This window comes from Capra hircus, chromosome 11, assembly GCF_001704415.2.
Source record: "Capra hircus breed San Clemente chromosome 11, ASM170441v1, whole genome shotgun sequence".
In the NCBI taxonomy this organism is placed as follows: domain Eukaryota; kingdom Metazoa; phylum Chordata; class Mammalia; order Artiodactyla; family Bovidae; genus Capra; species Capra hircus.
In genome coordinates, this window is record NC_030818.1 from 99,485,347 (window position 1) to 99,504,943 (window position 19,597).

Genomic DNA, 19,597 nt, shown 5'->3' on the forward strand with positions numbered 1-19,597 from the left:
GGTGGTGGTTCAGAGCAGGTGCCTGTTTCAGGTGTGGGCTGATCTAGGTTGACAGAAGCTTGGTCCCAGGTTTGAGGTATAAGGCAGGGTCTCCCACCTCCCAGAATGGTTCACTTGGAACAAGCCTGACCCCTAAAGATGCCTCGCTTCCTCATCTTCTGTGACCCTACCCCTTCTGTACCCCTGGTCCAGGACCCCTGAAGACTAGCAACCAGGCACCTGGAGAGGTTTGCAGGGTGAGACCCGGCAGCAGATACCAGCCACCTGGGATGTGCTTTTATTTGTGGGTCAGGGAAGGCCTCTCTTCACCCCTCACCCATGTCCACGGCTGGGCTTGGACACCAGTGACCATTCACCTCTGGGTGCGATGAGACGCTGAAGGCAGGAGGAGCTGGTACCCCTTAGGGCGGCCTCGTTTTAGGACTGTGTGCAGCACCAAGCTGGGCAAGAAGGACTCCTAGAGAGAGAAGGAGAGCCATTTTCAGGGGCCTCTGGGCAGGAGATGGGGTTTCCTGGGCCCAGGGAGTTCTACACTGCAGCCTGAGGGGGTAGACACCGCTGTCAGCCCCATTTTACAGATGCAGAAACTGACATAAAAAAGCCCCCACCTATAGCAGGGTAGGAGCTGGAATCTGACCCCAGGCGGTCCAACCTGAAAGCCCACCCCTTAGGCAAGCACATACAGAGGCTTTACCCAGAGACCAAGTCACCCCACTGGGCACCCTCCCACCAGGCAGGGCGCTCCAGGCGGCTGGCTGCCGGCAAGTGCTCACCAGCTTCTGGCTCCAGGAACAGGGCGATTTGCCCACCTGCTCCAGGATGGTTTTGAGGTCCCCCCGCTGCCTCTGGGCAGTGGCCCTGGGGATGAAGGGCAGGCTGCTGTTCATGGAAGTGTCCTCAGGGAGGTGGCCTTTCGGCTCCAGGGTGGACCTGAGGGGGACAGGCGCCCATGAGCTGCGTGGACCCTGAGTCCCAGGTCCACACGTTGCTGGCAGGACCCTCCAGGGCCCAGACCACCACTGGACAGGGTGGTTTACAGGGGGAGGAGGCGCGTGAATCCCGTCCCCTTCCACAAAGCCTCACAGGCCAGGGAAGTCCCAGCTGAAGGGGCTGGCCGTGGTCTCCTCCTTGGCCCTCGAGTACAGGGCTTTGGGCAAGCTCTCCAGCCATCTCCCGACACTCCCGAACACCCGATCCGATGCTGTCGACTGGGGGCTGGCTGTCCTGTTCTCGAAGATGCCCTGCCGGGCTGAAGGAGAGGGGGCATGGGTGAGATCTCTTCCCTGGGTGGGGCCACCTGTACCCCACCCTCCCCCTCTTCCCTGTGACAGGCAGCGCCCTGTCTCCATGGCAACCCAAGGCTCCCCAGCACCTTCTGGCTGCCTCCAGAGAAGGCTCTGGTTTTAAAACTATCCCGCATGACTGTTTCTGCCTTTCTTATCCAAGCTCTGCACTGCCCCCCATCCTCTCCCCACACACCCACTCCTGCTCCAGCCCAAAACAGGCCCCCTTTTCCCACCATGGGAAGCCCAGTGGCCCCACCAGGGAATCCAAGCAATGATGCTGAGAATCCTACAGGGTTGGAGCCTTTCCTGCCCAACAGCTGCCCCTCTGGCTGGTCAGGAAGCCTGAAATCCCTGCTCTGGTGCCCCGAGGAGATGGCCACAGCCCCTGTGCCCAGCAACTACCCAGGAAGTGTCTCCCGTGCCAGCCAGCTGCCATTCTCAAGAAACTTTCTCCAGCCTCCTCCCCACCCCTCCCATTGCTGGGATTCCCAGAAGTGGCTGGGGTGGACGCTGACTTCTCAGCTGCTTGTCATCTGCTCTTGGAGCCTTGGCTTCCCCCATCAAACAAAACTGGGCAAAGTTTCAGCTTCCACCTCCAACTTCCTGTGATCCTGAGGGGGCTGGGTCAGGCTCCTCCTGAATTGGCCAAGGTCCTGGATTTTGAGGACTTTACCCCCAGCGAGGGCAGGAGGAGAAGGGGGCAACAGAGGATGAGGTGGTTGGATGGCATCATTGACTCAATGGAAATTAATTTGAACAAGCTCTGGGAGTTGGTGAAGGACAGGGAAGCCTGGTGTGCTGCAGTCCATGGGGTCACAAACAGTTGGACATGACTAAGCAACTGAAAAATAAAAATCCCCAGCAAGGCTTTGCAGCAGCTGTTCTCTGAAAGTGCACACAGTCGATGCTTAATAAATAGATGAGGCTGTTGGATTACTGGATCCTGAGGAGAGAAAGGGCCAGGCAGATGGGGAAAGGGGGCCTTGGGAAGGGTTCATGCTAGAGCGAGGATGTGCATTCTTCCTGCTTGCTTCTTGTGACACCCACTTCAGGAAACAATGGAAACTGCCAGCACCAATACGACCACATCCATCACCCAAGGAACCGAGAGCACAGTTCCCCCGGGAAACCTGGGACTGATGGTCGGTTCCGAGCTTCCTTGCTGGACCAGGCAGTGCCAGCCTCCCACAGAGGTGTGATCCTCTAGAACTTTCTGGACACCTCCCCAGCCAGGCCCCTGAGGTCTGCCTTCATGGGTCAGGGAAAAGCTTCGGGTGTCCCAGTTCCCACCTTCTCCAGCCCCTGGAGGCCAGATGCGGGGTCTGCAGGCTGTGGGTGCGGGTTCCAAGGCGGGCAGAGGATACAGCATGTGCGGACCTTTGGAAGTGAGCAATCCTTCCAGGTGGCCAGGCCTGGGCAGGCCCTGTTCTCTGGGCCCAGCTGCTCCCTGGCACCATCTGCCTTGAGCCACCTCTGCTGGACCTCAGACGGTCCTTGAAGGTCACCTTAAAAGCTTCTGGAAAGGCCAGTTCAGGGGCCTCCTCTGCGGGGTCAGTAGCCTCTTGGCCTTTGCAGTACCTGGGCCTAGCCTCTGCTGGCCAGGCTTCAGGCTGGAACTTTCCAGAGTCCCGGGGCTCCCCCTCCTGTCTGCTCACCGGCACAACTTCGTTCCCAGTAACGGAGCGCTGTGTCCCTCAGCGTCTCATCAGCGAATCGCACTCGGAAAGGGCAACATCGCCTGCGGTGCCCTGAGCCTTCCCCCGAGAAGTTGTGGGTGAGCACAGCCTTGAGCTTCGGGGCCTGTGCAGCCTGGGGCCTGGTGAGAGAGATGAGAGGGGTTCAGCCGCCAGCCTCCACGCCACCCCGGCAACACACATGTCCACCAGAGCTCTCTGGGATCCTGACCATCAGAGCAGGTCCCTCCTGAACACTTCCTGCCCCGCAAAGCAATGGATCAAGCATGTAACAGGCATCAGCCCACCAAACCCGCACCACCCTGTGAAACACGATTATTAGTCCCATTTTACCGATGAGGAAACTGAGGCACAGAGGTTTTTTGATTTTTTTTTTTTTTTTTTTTTTTGCAACTTGTCCAAGATCACACAGCTAGTTAGGGGTGGGACTAGGCTATGAATCCTGGTTCCAGACCGGGTACTCTTGTATATCAAGCAATTCAGCAGAGAGAAGAAGGATATGAACTCAGGAGTTGGGCGGTCCCTGGGTTTCAATTCTAACTCTTGGAGCCTCAGTTTCTTTGTCTGTAAAATGGAATCATCGTGCCCACAGTACAGGGCTGGGAAGACGTGAAAAAGACTGCAAAGCACCCCCCCACACACACCCCCAGGGTCTGCAGGGCCAAGAGTAAACATCTCTGAGAACTGTTCCTCATAGTCATCAATTTCAACTATGAACCATCCCAGTCCTGTGACACTGGGCAGACCAATAGCAGAGCTCCCCTTTAAGTTATGTACTGTGTATTGTGGACAGGATAACAACGTCCTTATAACAGTTTGCATGAGTGCGTGCTAAGTCTCTTCAGTCGTGTCAGACTCTTTTGCGACCCTATGAACTATAGTCTGCCAGGCTCCTCTGTCCATGGGATTCTCCAGGCAAGAATACTGGAGTGAGTTGCCATGCCCTCCTCCAGGGAATCTTCCCAACTGGGAGGTGGGTTCTTTACCACTAGCGCCACCAGGGAAACCCTGTAAGAGTCTGAGTGCATGCTAAGTTGCTTCAGTTGTGTCCGACTCTTTGTGACCCTATGAACTGTAGCTTACCAGGCTCCTCTGTCCATGGGATTCTCCAGGCAAGAATACTAGAGTGGGTTGCTGTGCCCTACTCCAGGGGATCTTCCTGACCCAGGGATCAAACTCGCATCTTTTTTGTCTAACCTGCATTGATAGGTGGCTTCTTTACACTAACATCCCTCCTAGAAGTGCGCTAAGAGTTTGTAGAGTATCAGATAAAATGTGAGGTGTCTAGTTTGAAGCCTGGCCAGGGGCCTGGGCTCAGTAAAGGGGATCTGTGATTATTACATTTATTGCTACTCATTTCAGCCTCCAGAGCAAGGCTGCAGGATGGTGTGCTCGATCCACTGAGGGCTCTGTTTTCCAGAAATGCCATGTTTGATCTTAAGTACATGCCTATGGATATACCTGTCTCCATTTATCTGACCACATCTTTATGTCCATGTGTACACAGAGAGGACACTTTTCATGAGTCCCTTAAAGAGTCAGGCACCCAGTAGATGACCAAGACAGTACCAGCTACCTGCATTGGGACCTAGTTACGCAACAGTGGTGCGTACCCATAGGCGGTGTATTCCTGGAGCACTGAGTCAAGAAGGGTTCTGAAGCTCAGTGGGGGAAAAGTGCTGTGCTCAATTAGTAATGTCTGCCATGGGCCCAGGATGAGAAGGAATGGCATGTCTAGTGTATGTACTGCCCTTGGTCTTTAAACTCAAGGACGATGCTCTTCACCTTTCATCCAGAGTTAAGCAGGGGGAACTACTTCTGCGTTATTTTCTCCCTCCCTTAGAGCTATTGCATCCAGGTCCAGCTAAGTTCTAGTGCCCAGGCTCTTCCTACTTCCACTCCTTATTTTATTTCCCCCAATATTTGACATATGTGCTGTGCTCAGTCACTCAGTCATGGCCGACTCTCTGTAACCCCATGGGCTGTAGCCCACGAGGATCCTCTGTCCATGGAATTCTCCAGGCAAGAATACTGGAGTGGGTTGCCATTTCCTTCTCCACTGACTTCCTTCCTGGGTCTTCCCTGGTGGCTCAGAGGTTAAAGCATCTGCCTGCAATGGAGGAGACCCGGGTTCAATCCCCGGGTCGGGAAAATCCCCTGAGAAGGAAATGGCAACCCTTAAGTATAAGGTTTGGATCTCGGGAGGATAGGTAGATGTATGGATACATGGGTGGATGAATGATTAGGCAGGTGGGTATGTAGACTGGCTTCATGATTAGATTAGTGATGGACAGTATCCTGGATTTACAAGTGGATGGAAGGATTGGTAGACGATCAATCACTGAATTCATGAATAGGTGGATAGAATTGTGGGAGTTTGTGAATAGCTGGCTGGCTGGAGAGATGGATTAATGAATCAACAGGAGACCTGATTCATGAGTGGATGGATGGATGGAGAGATTCATGAATAGATTGTAAAAGACCTGGTTCACAGACGTATGCAGTGGTGGATGGGTGAACAGGGGAATGAATATATGGATTCATCAGGGAATTATCAATGTGTGCGTGAAAGACCTGATTAATGGATGGGTGGATGGATTCATAGATGTTGATGGATGCTCCTTAAACAGGTGGGGAGAAGAGTTGATTCATGGATGGACATATAGATGGATGAACAGGTGGACAGATGGATAAATTCTGGAAAGACAGAGGAAGGAAAGAAATGTTCTTTCTCCCCACCCCCCTACCCCCGTCCTCCCACAACTCACTGATTGGCCTTGACCGTGGTGAACTGCGGGTAATCTCTACTCAAGGGCCCCAGGGCAGGTATCTGATGAAGCAAAATCTTCTTAAGGCTATTCTTGAGGTAGGACGATTGGCCCCTTGAAAACAAATAGGCCACATCTGATATGAGGGTCCTCCATGGTCAGAGCGTTGATGACAACCCTGTCCCCACGAAGAGGTCACTGATGCTTACCCAAGGTCTGGGAGGAAGTGGGAGCTGGAACACCGCGGAGGACTTCTGTTGAACTCTGCCGCAGGATGCCTTTGATGTTGAGATGTTGAGGGTGCTGGGGTGGGGGTGGGGCAGGATGAAGTAGAAAGAGTTATGAGCCTTCGCTTGGGGGGCAGTCTTTATTAGGGTCTTCCTGGTTGCATGGCTTTGGGCCTCAGTTTATTCATCTGTACAATGGCAGGGCCGCCCTCAAGCAGTGGTTGTCAGGATTCTGCCAGCCCTACTTCACTAATACAAGAATCCTATGCCAGGTGGTGTGACCCCCACCCCGACCACCCCCACTCCAACCACCCCCACCACCGGAAACGACGCAGCCCCGCCTTGCCCCGCCCCCTGGGGGGAGGCGTAGGGGCCTCACTCGGTGGAAGAAGCCGTTCCGCAGACTCAGCCCTTAACTGTCGCAGGAACTGCCGGAACCGGCCCGGGAGAACTTCTCCTAGGAGGGAGCCCAAGGAATCGGAGGTCTCCTTGGCCGAGCCCCTGCGAGGGTCCTTGCGCTGTCCGAGCTCGGGGCATGCGGGCGCCGATTCGGGGGGCTCGCGGGCCAAGAGCAGGGGCGGCAGCAGCAGCGACCTCAGCCCTGTCCGGCTCCTCGCCGGCCGCTGGGCCACGGTGGGCAGGACCGGCAGGCGGGACCGGGAGCGCCTGAAGCCCAGCCCGGGATCGGAGTGCAAGGACTCACACGCGGAGGCCTGCCACCACTCGGCCCCGCTCTCAGAGGCCCTCGAGACCCCGAAGACCCCCGCGCCCGAGGCTGCCCGGAGCTCCGGCCGCAGCAGCCTGGGCAGCAGCGGGTCTCTGCGCCGGCGATCGCCACCGCCGGGGAGCCCCTCGGGCGCCACCTGCTGGGCCCAGAAGCTGGGGCGACGCCGGGGCATGACTGGCCCTGCGCTCAGCTCAGGGCATCCTCACGCCAGCGAGGGGCGGAGGGCGGGTGCTGTGGGAAGTGGACAGTAGGGCGTAGACCAGCCCACCCCCCAGGCCATAGCGCCCAGAGCGCGGCAGTGTGGTTCGGGGGATTCCACCACTGGCCTGCCAGACAGTAAAAGTGGCTTCAGGCTAGAGCACCCCGATCCTGTTTTCTCACCTGAAGAAACGGTGACGGTGAGAGTACCCACATTCTCAAGTTGCTGTGACGTTAAATGAGCCAGCAGATGTAAATGGCTTAGAATAATGCCAGGCACCTTGTACGTGCTTAACAAAGCCTAACTGCTACGATTATTTTAAAATTATTATTTAGGATTTAGTCTCAGCTCCATTACTTACTGGGGCTTCCCTGGTGGCTCAGACAGTCAAGAATCCCCCTGCAATGGGGGAGACCTCGGTTCCATCCCTAGGTTGGGAAGATCCCCTGGAGAAGGGAATGGCTACCCACTCCAGTATTCTTGCCTGGAGAAGTCCATGGACAGAGGAGCCTGGCGGGCTTTACAGTCCGTGGCGTCCGTAAGGAGTTGGACAGGACTGAGCGACTTTCACTGCCATTACTTATTAGCTGTACCCTTGCACAAGCCAGTTGATTGCTCTCAGTGCCCTTATCTATAGAATGGGGATAACCCAGGGCCTGCTCCTCTGTGAGAATGAAAGCGTGCCATGTGGAAAGCGCTTAACACCTGGAGTGTTCATCTACTGTGACTAGCTCTCAGGTAGAAACTGGAAAAGCTGGAACCAGCTTAAAAGGGTGGCTTGCCCTTGCAGTTGCCCATTCCTGCTGGAGCCTCAGAGTCCCTTGGGTGGGAGCTTCTTGAAAATACAGATGCCCCAGATTCTGATTCACTGGGGTCAGGTCAAGACACTTATTTTTAACAAACTTCCCCTTTGGAGACAGAGCCCCAGACCCACCCCCCTCCCCCCACTGCCCCGGCTTCTGACACTGGGATCTGAGCCTGCTTTCTCCCTATCACACCCCACTCCCCAGACTGCTGTCAGCTCTGAACCGGCTTCCCGTGGTAAAGAATCCCCCTGCCAAGCAGGAGACTCAGGTTCAATCCCTGGATCGGGAAGATCCCCTGGAGGAGAAAACGGCAACCCACTCCAGTATTCTTGCCAGGAGAATCCCATGGACAGAGGAGCCTGGCAGGCTGCAGTCGATGGGGTCGCAAAGAGTCAGACATGACTGAGTGTGCACCCATGCACACGTGCACTGACCAGCTGCTAGTGTCACACTCACCCTAGTGGGGCTTTGAGGGGTGGGGCCAGAGACGGCCCCCTGAGTTTAGAGCCCCCTAACAGGTGGGCTGGTCCTTGGGAGAGCCCATCTTCCCGGCCTGGTCCCTCTGCTGGCCCCTCCCTGCTGCCTCCATGCCTTTCCAGAGTGATTGTGACCCGCCTGGCACTCAGGGCCAAGTAGGCGCTGAGGCTGGGTGCGGGGCAGAGGGCGGGGCTGTCATGCTCAGGATGTCAAGGCTGCAGTCACAAAGGGGTGTGGGGCTCCCCGCCAAGGCAACCAGGCCCAAGGCAGGGATGAAGGGCTGGGGGGTTCAGTTACCCGCTCTGGGCCCTGAGGCTCAGATGGGTCAGGTTTGGGCTGGGGTGGCTCTGGAGTTAGAACTCGGAAGGCTGGGCAGTGAGAATGCGGTGGGCCTGGAAGCTGCGAGGACCAGCTCTGAGCCTGCGCTCTGCTTCTGCACGCTGTTTGATGCTGGTTAAGTCTCCTTTCTCAGGGCTCCAGGATAGAATGGACAGTTGGGCTCCATCTGTGACTCTCGGTTGGGAGGGGGCAGGGAGGAAGCTTGTATTGTAAAACTTGAGTGAGGAACAAGGGTAGTTTGGGCAGTGATTTCACTGGCCTGATAGGATTTTACAATTTGAAAATGGAAAAAAAGATGACTTTGAATTCACATTACAAGATGTCTGCCTGGAGGAGGCATCCCAGACAATGTAATGGATTTCTTTTCGTTTTTTTGAAATTAGTTAGTTATTTGGCTGTGTTAGGTCTTGGTTGTGGCATGTGGGCTCTCCATTGCCTCAAGCGAGATCTCTTGTTGAGATGTACGATCTTTTGTTGTGACTTGTTGTGACCTACGGACCCTTCAGCTGTGGCACGCAGACTCATTTTTCTCCTTAGCTTGTGGGATCTTAGTTCCCCCACCAGGGATTGAACCCATGTCGCCTGCACTGCAAGGCAGATTCCTAACCCCTGGACCACCAGGGAAATCCCAATGTAATGTATTTCTGCAAAGACTCCTCAACCAGGGATGGAAGAGCATCCTTCCTTGGGAAGTTAGAATATTGAGTCAGGAGGGTGAAAATTTTTTTATATTTATTCTAAGGGTATGTGAATTTTTAGAAAATGAATGAGGAACACCAGACTACCTAGATGATTTCTAAGAAACCCTCCAGCCTGTATATGCTGCAGACATTTATTGAGTATCTATTATGTGCGAGGCTTGGGAATTCAGTGATGCAAGAGGCTTTGGAAGTCAGTGGCCCAGCCAGACCTGGAAAAGTCTTGGAGTCCAGATGCAGGGAAGGGACTTTGTCTTCCATGGACAAGAAAGAAAAAAAAAAAAAAGGTAGAGGTGGATTTTTAGGCACCCCCTGAAAGATCTAGACTCAGAGCCACACCCACAAAGATTATAGAAACTTCCTGATTGAGGCTGCCCAAGATTTATCCTCCTGCCGTAGAGATGTGGAAAATGAAGCTTGGGAGAGGGGTCCGAGGCCAGGGAACCAAGTCTAAACTGGAGTGCCCTAGGGAGTCACGTATGGATGTGAGAGCTGGACTATAAAGAAAGCTGAAAAATAAAAGCTTAGTGCCGAAGAATTGATGCTTTTGAACTGTGGTGTTGGAGAAGACTCTTGAAAGTCCCTTGGACAGCAAGGAGATCCAACAAGCTAATCTTAAAGGAAATCAGTCCTGAATATTCATTGTGGAAAGACTGAAGCTGAAGGTGAAACTCCAATACTTTGGCCACCTGATGTGAAGAGGTGACTCACTGGAAAGGACCCTGACGCTGGGAAAGATTGAAGGCAGGAGGAGAAGCGGACGACAGAGGATGAGATGGTTGGATGGCATCACTGACTCAATGGACATGAGTTTGAGTAAACTCTGGGAGTTAGTGATGGACAGGGAGGCCCATGGGGTGGCAAAGAGTCAGACATGACTGAGTGACTGAACTGAACTGAACTGAAGGGAGGATGCTACACAATATGGACAGATCTGGGGACTCAATAGCAGGTCGGGGACTTCCCTGGTGGTCGAGTGGCTAAAACTCTGTACTCCCAATGCAGGGGACCCAGGTTCAATCCCTGGTCAGGGAACTAGATCCCAAATGCAACAACTAAGAGCCCACATGCTGCAACTAAGACCCAGCTCAGCCAAATAAATATTTAAAAAACGGTGGGGCTTTTCAGGGCACCCCACTGCCCCACCATACCTTTCACTTCATTAGAGCAAACACACTTTAAGCACCTCCTGTGTGCAGTGTCCAGGAGGCACTGTAAATCTAAGCCAGGATATCAGTTTAGGAAAAAAGAATTTATGATAAATATTGTGAATATTATGCTATACATGAATACAGTGACCAATATTATGAATCAGTTTCTATTTACCGACAGCCGGCTCCACACACAGGGCTGAAGGCTCAACTCACAGTATCCCACAGATGTAACCCTCGAGCATTGAAAAACGAGCAATTATTCTGTGCATCTGGCGGAAGTAGAGACTGAGGCTTGGAGAGGTTCACAAGGTCTTCCACCTGCAAACTCACATGTTCATCTCGACTGCTTCAGGGACCAATTCAGAATTTGTGTTTGGGAGGAACCTAGGAGAGGGCAACCTTTTCGAAATGGAAACTTCATGGACTTGTTCTGCTTATTTGGAGTCGCAACCCCTTGGCATTGTCAAGGGTATTTTTCCTTTACTTTTTTTTGGATCTGTATATTTTAAGGATGTTAATTGTTATGGGTAGAGTTAAGGCTTGAATAAGGCTCTCTCCCCCGCCTCTTTTTTTTGTAACCCAGTGGAAGACCCACAAAATGCTCTTTTTAAGCCTGCTCCAAATGAGCTGGTGCACAAACCGGAGGCGGGATAAGCTCTGCCTTACGGCTCTTTAACGGCAGGGAAGTTCTCGAGTTAGGGCCGAAGCCCAAGGGGGCGGGGGGGCGGGGACAAGTCTCGCGCGGGGCGGAGCCCGAAGCGGCCCCGCCCTGAGAAGAGCGGAAGTGACGTAAGTGGGCAAAAGCGGCGCGCGCCGCGAGGTGTCGCTTCTAGCCGAGGTTGGACGGAGCTGGTCGTGGGCGGGTGGGGGGGGTCTTTGCCGCCGCCGTCCCCCTCTTTTCCGCTTTCCCGTCTTCTTCTCCCGCGTCCCGGGAGCCCCCACCCGGGGTGAGTAGCGCGAGGCGGAGCGGGGTGGGGCGGAGACAGTGGCTGCCGGGAGAGGGGAGGCCCCGGACCCCAACCGCCTGGGTGCCCTGAGGCCTCCCCGGTTCCTCACGTGACCCGAGCGCGAGCGGGCTCGGCCCCACGTGCGCGCTCGCGGAAGGTCCGCCGGCCGGCCCTGGGCCCCCGTGGTCCCGGGGTGGAGGAAGGCTGAGACCCCGCAAGCCTGATCAGGGCACTGGCCCCACGCCGACCCCCGCCGCCGCAAGTTCCTTTCCCTGTCTGAGCCTCAGTTTCCCCTGTGCCAGATGGGTAAGGCGCGCACCCGCAAAGGAGGGTGGGTGTGAGGATTCAGGAAAACCGGTCGGATCACAGTCGGGCACAGGGTATCGTGCCCGTTACACAGGCGTCGCTCTCATATGTCACCTTGGACCCGACCCTAGTGATGGCTCAACAGAGGTGCTATTTCAAAAGAGAGCCCGCCGGCCCCCCGAGCCCTTGGAGCCAAGGTCAGCCTGTTGGCAGAGAGGCTGCCATAAATCTGAAGGCCCAAGCTCTGCTGCCCAGTCAGCTGCGCCTCTCTGGATCTTGGTGTGTCTGTAAGACAAGGGTTAGAAACAGCTGGTGTCAGAGGCCCTGCCAGTGGGGCCGGGCTATACTGCACGCGGGCTGGATGTATAGAGTCTGCTCAGTGAGATGGCCTGAGCCCCTGGGAGAAAGGGGACCTTGAGGGGGGGGTCAGAAGTCTGGATTCTGTCCTTGTTCTGTTCCTGGTTTCCTGTGTGTGTGCATCGCTCCATTTTAGTGAATGGTTTTTCTGTGTGTACCAGGGACTATGGGAGGGTTGGAAGTAAATACATGTGGCATGCTTTGGTGGCGACCAGAAGCCCTGGAGTCACCAAAACCTTGAGGGTTTCTGTGCTTGCATGGCCGGAGGCTCGCTCCCCTCTGCTGCCATTGGCAGAGCCATGTGAGCAGCTGGATTGACCACCTGCAGTAGCAGGAATAATCCCTTAGGTGTGACCAACAGGCCACGGTTTATAAGGGCCTTTCAGCACATTTTCTCATTAGATCTTCACACTTAGCAGAGAGAATTGATGAGCATATCATTGGACAGAGGTTGTTTGTTTGTTTGTTTTTTTAAGATTAATATGTGCCCAGCAGTGTCTGGATCACTTTTCACTTTTATATCCACATTTAATCATCACAGCCCTCCTGTAAAGTCAGTATTGTTCCCGTTGTATAGATAAAGACACCTGCTTAACTGAGGTTGTGTCTTAGCTTGCACAGCCAGTGGGAGGCAGAGCCAGCGTTGAGACCTGGTTCATTCACCATCAGAGTTTAATCTCCTCCTGTCTTTGTTGCGTCTTCCTTGTTTCCTCCTTTACGGCATGATTCCTTTAAATGTCAAGGTCCCCTGAATAATCTCATTTACAAGAATTCCACTGACAGGTAGTGACAGTTCAGACACCGTTCTCTGTCACGGATGCTGGAAGAAGAGTGGTTGCTGGGGCGGCTGCTCAGGGTCACCCTGAACACCCTGGAGTGGGGAGATGACCGTGAAGGATGCCCAGACACATTCCACTCTGAGAAGCAGAAGTTCGCTAATGAGCAAAGGGTTTCTCTTCTCCTCTGAGCTCGTTCAGAGCACTCACGAAGCCAGACTGTGCCCAGGCCCCTTCGCATCCCTGCGGCCACGTGGCTCCTTCCTGTGATCTGGACCAAGTGTAGGAGGACTTCTTGCAGTTTGATCAATAACTCTGCTGTCCCCTCTGCCTCCTAGGGACCTCCTGCCCACCCCAGTCTGGATGCCAGGAGGTAACAGTGTAGAGAGGGCCCCAGGAGTCATGTTTACTAATGAATCTAAGCTGTTAGAACAAATGTCAAAGTCACCCTTGCCGTTTCCCAGCCCGGGTGTGCCTCCCTGGCTTATTGCCAGACTCTGCCTGTCAGTGGGATTCCTGTCAATGAGATCATTCAGGGGGCCTTGGCATTTAAAGGAATCGTGTTGTACGGCTTTTGGTAAAGCAAAAACTCACTGTCGGTAAAGGGCTTCAGTGTTATCACATTGGAACGGGTACATCTTTGTAGGATTTTCTGAAAAGTGCAGAATGGCTGTAGCCGCACAAAGGTCCTTCTCTGATTCCTTCAGCAACCAGTTAGTAAAATGCCCCCTCGTATCAGGTCTGAGGCTAAGGGCGTGTGAGGCAGTGTCCCTGCCCCCAGGAGCCATGTCTGCCGGGAGGAAAGGCAAACAACGGGGCAGAGGGGGAGAGTGCAGCCCTGGAATAATAATGATAGCAATAATAGTTGGCCCCCAATCATTCTCTTCATTCGATCGGCGGGGAATTTTGTTGAATACCTGTGAGCTGTGTGGAATGCGAGAGAAATAACAGCGGTGCATTTCAGGGTGTTGCCTCTGCTTTCGCAGGCAGCTCCCAGTCCCGTGGGGGGAGAGGCTCAAGTACGGAAGCAGAAGTCCGTCTGAGGGGAGCGCTGCCGTGCGGTGTGGAGGAGCTCCTTCCTGGGTGGTGGTCGGGCCGGGAGGGACGCTGTGGCAGAGTCGCCGTGGCCCCTGTTGGCCAGGGCCGGGGAGTCCGCTTGGCCTTGCCGACCCCACCCACGTAGGCCGCCCCAAACCGAGTCAAGTCACAGGTGACATTCAGGCTGGCAGCCCCCTCCTCTGTCAGCTGTCAGGAGCCACTGCCACTCTGCCGCAGCTAGCGTGCTTGGGGACTGGCAGGTCTCTGCGTCCTTTTGCCGCGCGTGTCCCTCAGGGTTGGAGGGACAAGAGCCCATTCTCACAAGCAGCATGTGACATCCTTGTTCTGATTGGGGGGTGGCAGCTTCAGGGGTTGGGACACGGGTGTGGGACACCAGCATGATTGGGGTGGGGGGACAGTATTTGGAGCCCAGGACCCTCCAGCCTGTGACCCAGAGGGCTCTTGGGTGGGTGCAGTAACTGGAGCCCTTGTCACCGGGGTCCCGGGCCCCGCGCCTGCCCAGGGAAGCGGGGGATCGGCCCGAGAGCTGATTCAGGAGCCCGCAGAAGGGCCGGAGCAGGGGCCTCCGGGAGCGGAAGGGGCCTCCGAGCGGGGGACCTTGGCTGACCCTGGTCGGGCTCATGGACCTCTCGGCCTTCCTCTGATCTCGGAAGGCCCGCGTGCGACCTGGCCCCTGAGAAAGCCCGGACCCATGGAGGAGGCGGCCCCCTGCCCAGCAGCTCTCACCTGCCAGGCCGGGCCCTCCCTGGTGACCCCACTCGCCGGTGGGGTCTCTGGAAAGGGCTGGCCACGGCAGAAGTAGAACTGCATCGAGGAGCCGTGTCTCTGAGTTGTTTGGGCGGGGCACGCCTGCTGCTTCTGGAAGGTTCCTTCTGGGACAAGTTCAGAATACAGGTGCGGGTTGGAGGCTGGCGACAGACACAGGAGTGAAAAATCTCCAGCGCGCCTCATGTTCTGCTCCCCTTCTCTCCTCCTAGTCTCCAGACTGCATCCTGCAGGCCCGTGCTGTCCCCAGGGCACTTTCCCGTGACTTCCTCTGACGCGTTCCTCGCTCTCTGGGGGTACCAGCTTTTTTGTAGGACTGTACCGGCGGGGCGGGAGTGGGCTTAGCTACAGCCCTGCGGAGTTCTGTAAAGGGGGCGGAGTGAAGCCCCCGGAGCACAGGGGCACACAGCTTTCCTGTAGGACTGGGGGGCTGTCACCTCTGCACCGAGTGACCCCCGTGGGCTCGGTGCTGGGACACAGTGGTGAAAAGGCCCTGCCTGGGGGGCTTCCATTCCTTGGAGGCCAGACAGTCAGTAAACAGCTCATTTCAGAAAGAAACCCACACTCTGAAGGCAGCAGCCACGGGGAGTGGGTAAGGGCCTGGGAGGAAGGCGCCTCGGGCAGGCCAAGGCAGGCCTCTGGGAGGAGATGACACTTGAGCTGAGACACTGTGGTGCAAATGAGCTGCCCACGCGGGGAGGCCTAGGGCGTGGCAGGTGCATGGGCCTCCCGGCCTAGGGTAGGATGCGAGCGCGTGCGTCCACCCCCTCCTCTGCACGGGCCTCCTGGGGACCCTGACTGGCCCTGCCTTCCCACGCTGCCCCAGCTCGGTCCCCAGGCTGGGTCCCCGCACATCCTCACCCTTCAGAAACTCAGCCTATCTCTTCCCTGTTGGTGACACGTGGCAGCCAGCCGAGCCAGTCCTCTGTGTGGGGTGCACGCTACGCTGTCTCTGCTCTGCCCCTGTCCCCATCTAGAGTGTACCTTGTTCTCAGGGCCCAGCTCAGGGCTTGCCTTCTCTCAGCTGCTGCCCCATCTGCCATTCGGAAGGGACTTCTTCATCCCTCGAGTTCCCATAGCACTTTCTGTCTCAGCGAGAGGCCTCATTTCTGCCTTGTGTTTGCATTGGTTCCATTCGGTGATTGGGCTGTATCTGGACCAGCCCTGTGCATGGAGAGCATCTGTAGACCAGTGTTGTCCATGGGGAGAGGTGTGACCCTCCCTGCCCCATGTGGCGCAGCCCAGCCAGCGGGTGTGGGGTGCTGTGGGCCTCTGTTCTGCTGCGGGGGCCTGGCCATCTGCCGGGTCTCTCACCCAGGAGTCCACTCAGCTGCCAACACCGCCTTCTGGAATCTCACGTCTCAGGCCACTTCTGCTTAACCCAGAGTAGTTGCAGCTTGCTGCCCTTTGGGCTGAAGGCTGAGTTGGTAGCCGTGACCTAGAGGACCCCGAGTTTCCCCTTGGAAGAGCCCCTTGCCCTCGCGTCTTCCCAGTTGCTGCGCAGATGTGTCCCCCTCCCTGGTGTCAGCTGCTGTGTCACGTCCCCCGGCGCCCATTGTCTGCCCGCCCCTGTGCCCCTCTGTGGCCCTCACGTACGGTGGTGTGTGTCCGCCTGCCTGTCTCCCTGTTCACAGCACTGCACCCCACAGCGAGCCTGTCCATGTGCTAATGACCAAAGCTGGGAGGCGGGGTCCTTGGGGTCCCAGAGAGGAGGCTTCAGTCCCCTGCGTTGCTCTCCTTTAACTAGATCAGGATCCTGTCTACCGTGGGGTCAGAAGCTGGCAGGTCAGGTGTCTTGTCAGGAAAGGAAAGTGGAGAAGCCGGGGTGCCGGGTCTCCTGCTGACATGAAGATAGCTCTGCAAAACCACTTGAATACAAGCGTCAGGAGTCCCTGCCCTCCGAGGGGTAGGAGCGGGCGGGGTTGGGGGGGCCAGCCGCTCCTCGGCATCGGACGGGATCGTGAGACCAGCAGCAGCCGTGCCAGGAGACCGGGGCCTGAGACCTGACCGCTTCACCCACTCGCCTTTCCTTCTCAGGAGCCGCCGGCGCTGAGTTTGGTGCCTGGGCAGAGACGCAGCTGCTGACGGCATGACGAGCGAGGTGATCGAGGACGAGAAGCAGTTCTACTCCAAGGCCAAGACGTACTGGAAGGAGGTCCCGGCCACCGTGGACGGCATGCTCGGGGGGTATGGCCACATCTCCAGCATCGACATCAACAGCTCCCGGAAGTTCCTGCAGAGGTTTCTGAGGGTAGGCAGGTCCGGTGTGCTCTCCAGGAGGAGAGCCCACGTCCACTACCCAGGCCTTGACGAGCGGGTGGGGCGGGCCAGCTCGTAGGCGTTGCCGCAAGGTCCCCCGCCAGGAGCCGGCTGTCACGCTGGGGCCTCCTGGTGCCGGAACAGAGCAGCCTTTTCGCAGACTGTTCCATTTTTCCAGAGGCAGAAACCGTTGCTCTCCTGCCGTGTTTGCAAAAATCTGGGCTGTGGGTGTTGGCTGGTCTGCTGAACACAGGCTCCCAGTTTCTCGTCCTGCCACCGCCTCTGTGCCAGGCTGGCGGTGCTGTGGTCGGAGCCTCCCCAGGCCCGCCTCCCTCTCCCTCGGCACACACCGCGGCTGCTGTTGCCCGCCCCTCTACCCGCGTGCCAGCCTCCCGGGTGTGTTCACTGAACGCCCTCTTCCTTCTTGCACTGCTTCTCTCCACGGTCCTTGTGACGGGAGTCTCGGGAGCGAGAGGAGATGAGTGCATCTAGTCGAGTTAACACCGTTAAGTGGAGGGTGGCTTTCCTCTCAGGAACACGTGACCCAGAGAAAGGCTGTGCTGTGCTCACGCCCACCGCTAGCCCACCCACGCCAGCCACCAGCCACTGATCCGAATCGTTCTAGGGGATCACGAGGAAAGGCCCTTTGCAGAGACGGGGTCCCTCTGGCTTCTAACCCTGCTCTTAAGTCTGTCTTTTCTGCTGCTTCAGGAAGGCCCGAACAAGACGGGGACCTCGTATGCCCTGGACTGCGGAGCTGGCATTGGGAGGATCACCAAGCGGCTGCTCTTGCCTCTCTTCGGCGTGGTGGACATGGTGGACGTAACGGAGGACTTCCTGGTCAAGGCCAAGACCTACCTGGGCGAGGAGGGCAAGCGAGTGAGGAACTTCTTCTGCTGCGGCCTGCAGGACTTCAGCCCCGAGCCACAGTCATACGATGTGATCTGGATCCAGTGGGTGATAGGTGAGCCTCCCGTGCCTCTCTGCACCTTCCTGCCCATCTCTGCTCCTGCGGGTTGGGGGGCCAGAGGATCCTCAAATCCTCCCTCCCCAGGGCTTCACCTTGAAGGCTCATTTGTTTCCACGTTTTGTTTCAGCTCAGTATCTGCTGCGACCCATGTGGGGGCAGTTTTTTGTTGAAAAAAATATTTAATTTTCAAGTTTTAACTGCACTCAAAGAATGTGGAAATCAGTTTTCCTAAGGAAGGGGTTTTTAGGAAAAGTGGAAGCCTTGGCCGCCCCCCCGTGCTGTTTGTGGAGAGCAAGCCCTGCCCCGCTGTCCTGTCCTGCACCCACTTAGCCTGACGGCACACTTGGGGTGCTCTTCTCGGGTTGCCCACCTGGCAGCAGGCCTCCCCACTGCAAGCTGGGCGGCCCAGGCCTGCCGGGAGCCCATGGGGGTCCAGCCCTGAGTTCTGTTTGGGGTTGTAATGTAGGTGAGGAACTCAGCTGGGTGCGCACCGCTGGCCCGGGCTAGGAAGGGTGGGTGGAGGGCAGGTGTGGGGCAGGTGGCTTTTGCGCCCATTTCTGCTCAAAGTGGGGTTTGGTGAACCCCTTTGGGCTGTTGAGAGCCAGCACGCCCTGTGTATTCAGCACAGTCAGCGCTCAGGAAGTCAGTAGCAGTGCTGGAGGCTGCGCAGGGGCCTGGCGTAGCCCGCCTCTCCCCGGTGACGGCCTCTGCCTCCCCTAGGCCACCTGACTGATGAGCACCTGGCTGAGTTCCTGCGGCGCTGCAAGCAGGGCCTGCGTCCCAATGGCATTGTCGTCATCAAGGACAACATGGCCCAGGAGGGCGTCATCCTGGACGACGTGGACAGCAGCGTGTGCCGCGCCCTGGACGTGGTACACAGGATCGTCCGCAGCGCGGGCCTCAGCCTCCTGGCCCAGGAGCGGCAGGAGAACCTCCCGGACGAGATCTACCACGTCTACAGCCTCGCCCTGAGATGAGCGGGCCGGCGGAGCACGGGGCCGGTGTGGGACTGGGGACTGGCGGCCAGGTGAGGCCCAGACGCTCCACGTTGATGGTTCGGGAGTGTTGAGTGGGGTCACTAAATACACCTGTCTGCCATCCACTGCCAAACAGGCTCTTTTTCAAAAAGGCATAAGGGAACCTGGTCCAGAGGAGTGCTGCTGGATGGGGCGGTAAGGTTGCAGTGAGGTGGGGAGTGGGTGACCCCTGAGCCACTGTGCTCCCATCGGGAGCAAGAGAGAGTCCCTCACCTCCAAGACACTGGCTGGCCCTCCAGCCACAGGCCTGGCTGCCTCAGGAGGAAGAGAATGACCCTTAATGCAGTTGCTGAGGACTGTGCCTCGGGGAAGGAGGGGAGCTGGGACTGTGGGGCCTGCAGCTGTGGACCTCCTGGCTGCCAGAGTCTACATGGCACCTGCTGAATCGTGGGGCTGGGGGCACGTCCACGTTCCTGGTGCTGTTGGGGGTGGGGGCATGTCCACGTTCCTGGTGCTCTTGCGGGGGGAGGGTGGGGGCGTGTCCACATTGCTGGTGCTGTTGGGGGATGGGGGGATGTCCACGTTCCTGGTGCTGTGGGGGAATGGGGGGATGTCCACGTTCCTGGTGCTGTTGGGGGATGGGGACATGTCCACATTGCTGGTGCTGTGGGGATGGGGCCCTGGCCTCCTAACATGATGGTCACCGCAGCCTGTGGCAAGGGGAGAGACCGGAGCATCACTCCCAGCTGTGCCTGTGGCTTCTCCTCGGGGGGACATTTTCAGTTAAAAATAAAAGGGTGAAGCCT

The 19,597-nt window shown here is 56.7% G+C and overlaps 2 protein-coding genes and 1 non-coding gene across 6 annotated transcripts; 2 read left to right on the forward strand and 1 right to left on the reverse strand.

The window, feature by feature from the left end:
* Nucleotides 237–6,874, reverse strand: C11H9orf50 (chromosome 11 C9orf50 homolog). Its single transcript, XM_018054739.1, has 7 exons — nt 6,355–6,874; nt 5,958–6,051; nt 5,749–5,862; nt 2,942–3,102; nt 1,084–1,249; nt 774–930; nt 237–457 (listed from the first exon to the last, which is right to left on the reverse strand). Exons 1-7 carry the CDS (start codon nt 6,872–6,874, stop codon nt 353–355), a joined length of 1,317 nt encoding a protein of 438 aa, XP_017910228.1. The 3' UTR covers nt 237–352.
* Nucleotides 10,184–10,256, forward strand: TRNAG-CCC. Its single transcript has one exon. It is a non-coding gene; the product is annotated as a tRNA-Gly (tRNA).
* NTMT1 (N-terminal Xaa-Pro-Lys N-methyltransferase 1) lies at nt 11,168–18,924 on the forward strand. Of its 4 annotated transcripts, none has more exons than XM_018055952.1 (4): nt 11,168–11,322; nt 16,623–16,836; nt 17,556–17,808; nt 18,535–18,924. In XM_018055952.1, exons 2-4 carry the CDS (start codon nt 16,675–16,677, stop codon nt 18,789–18,791), a joined length of 672 nt encoding a protein of 223 aa, XP_017911441.1. In that variant the 5' UTR covers nt 11,168–11,322; nt 16,623–16,674; the 3' UTR covers nt 18,792–18,924. The 4 variants fall into 4 exon arrangements, with proteins under 4 accessions (XP_017911441.1, XP_017911442.1, XP_005687322.1 ...); XM_018055953.1 differs by having other exon boundaries at nt 11,195–11,213; XM_005687265.3 differs by lacking the exon at nt 11,168–11,322 and adding an exon at nt 11,467–11,628.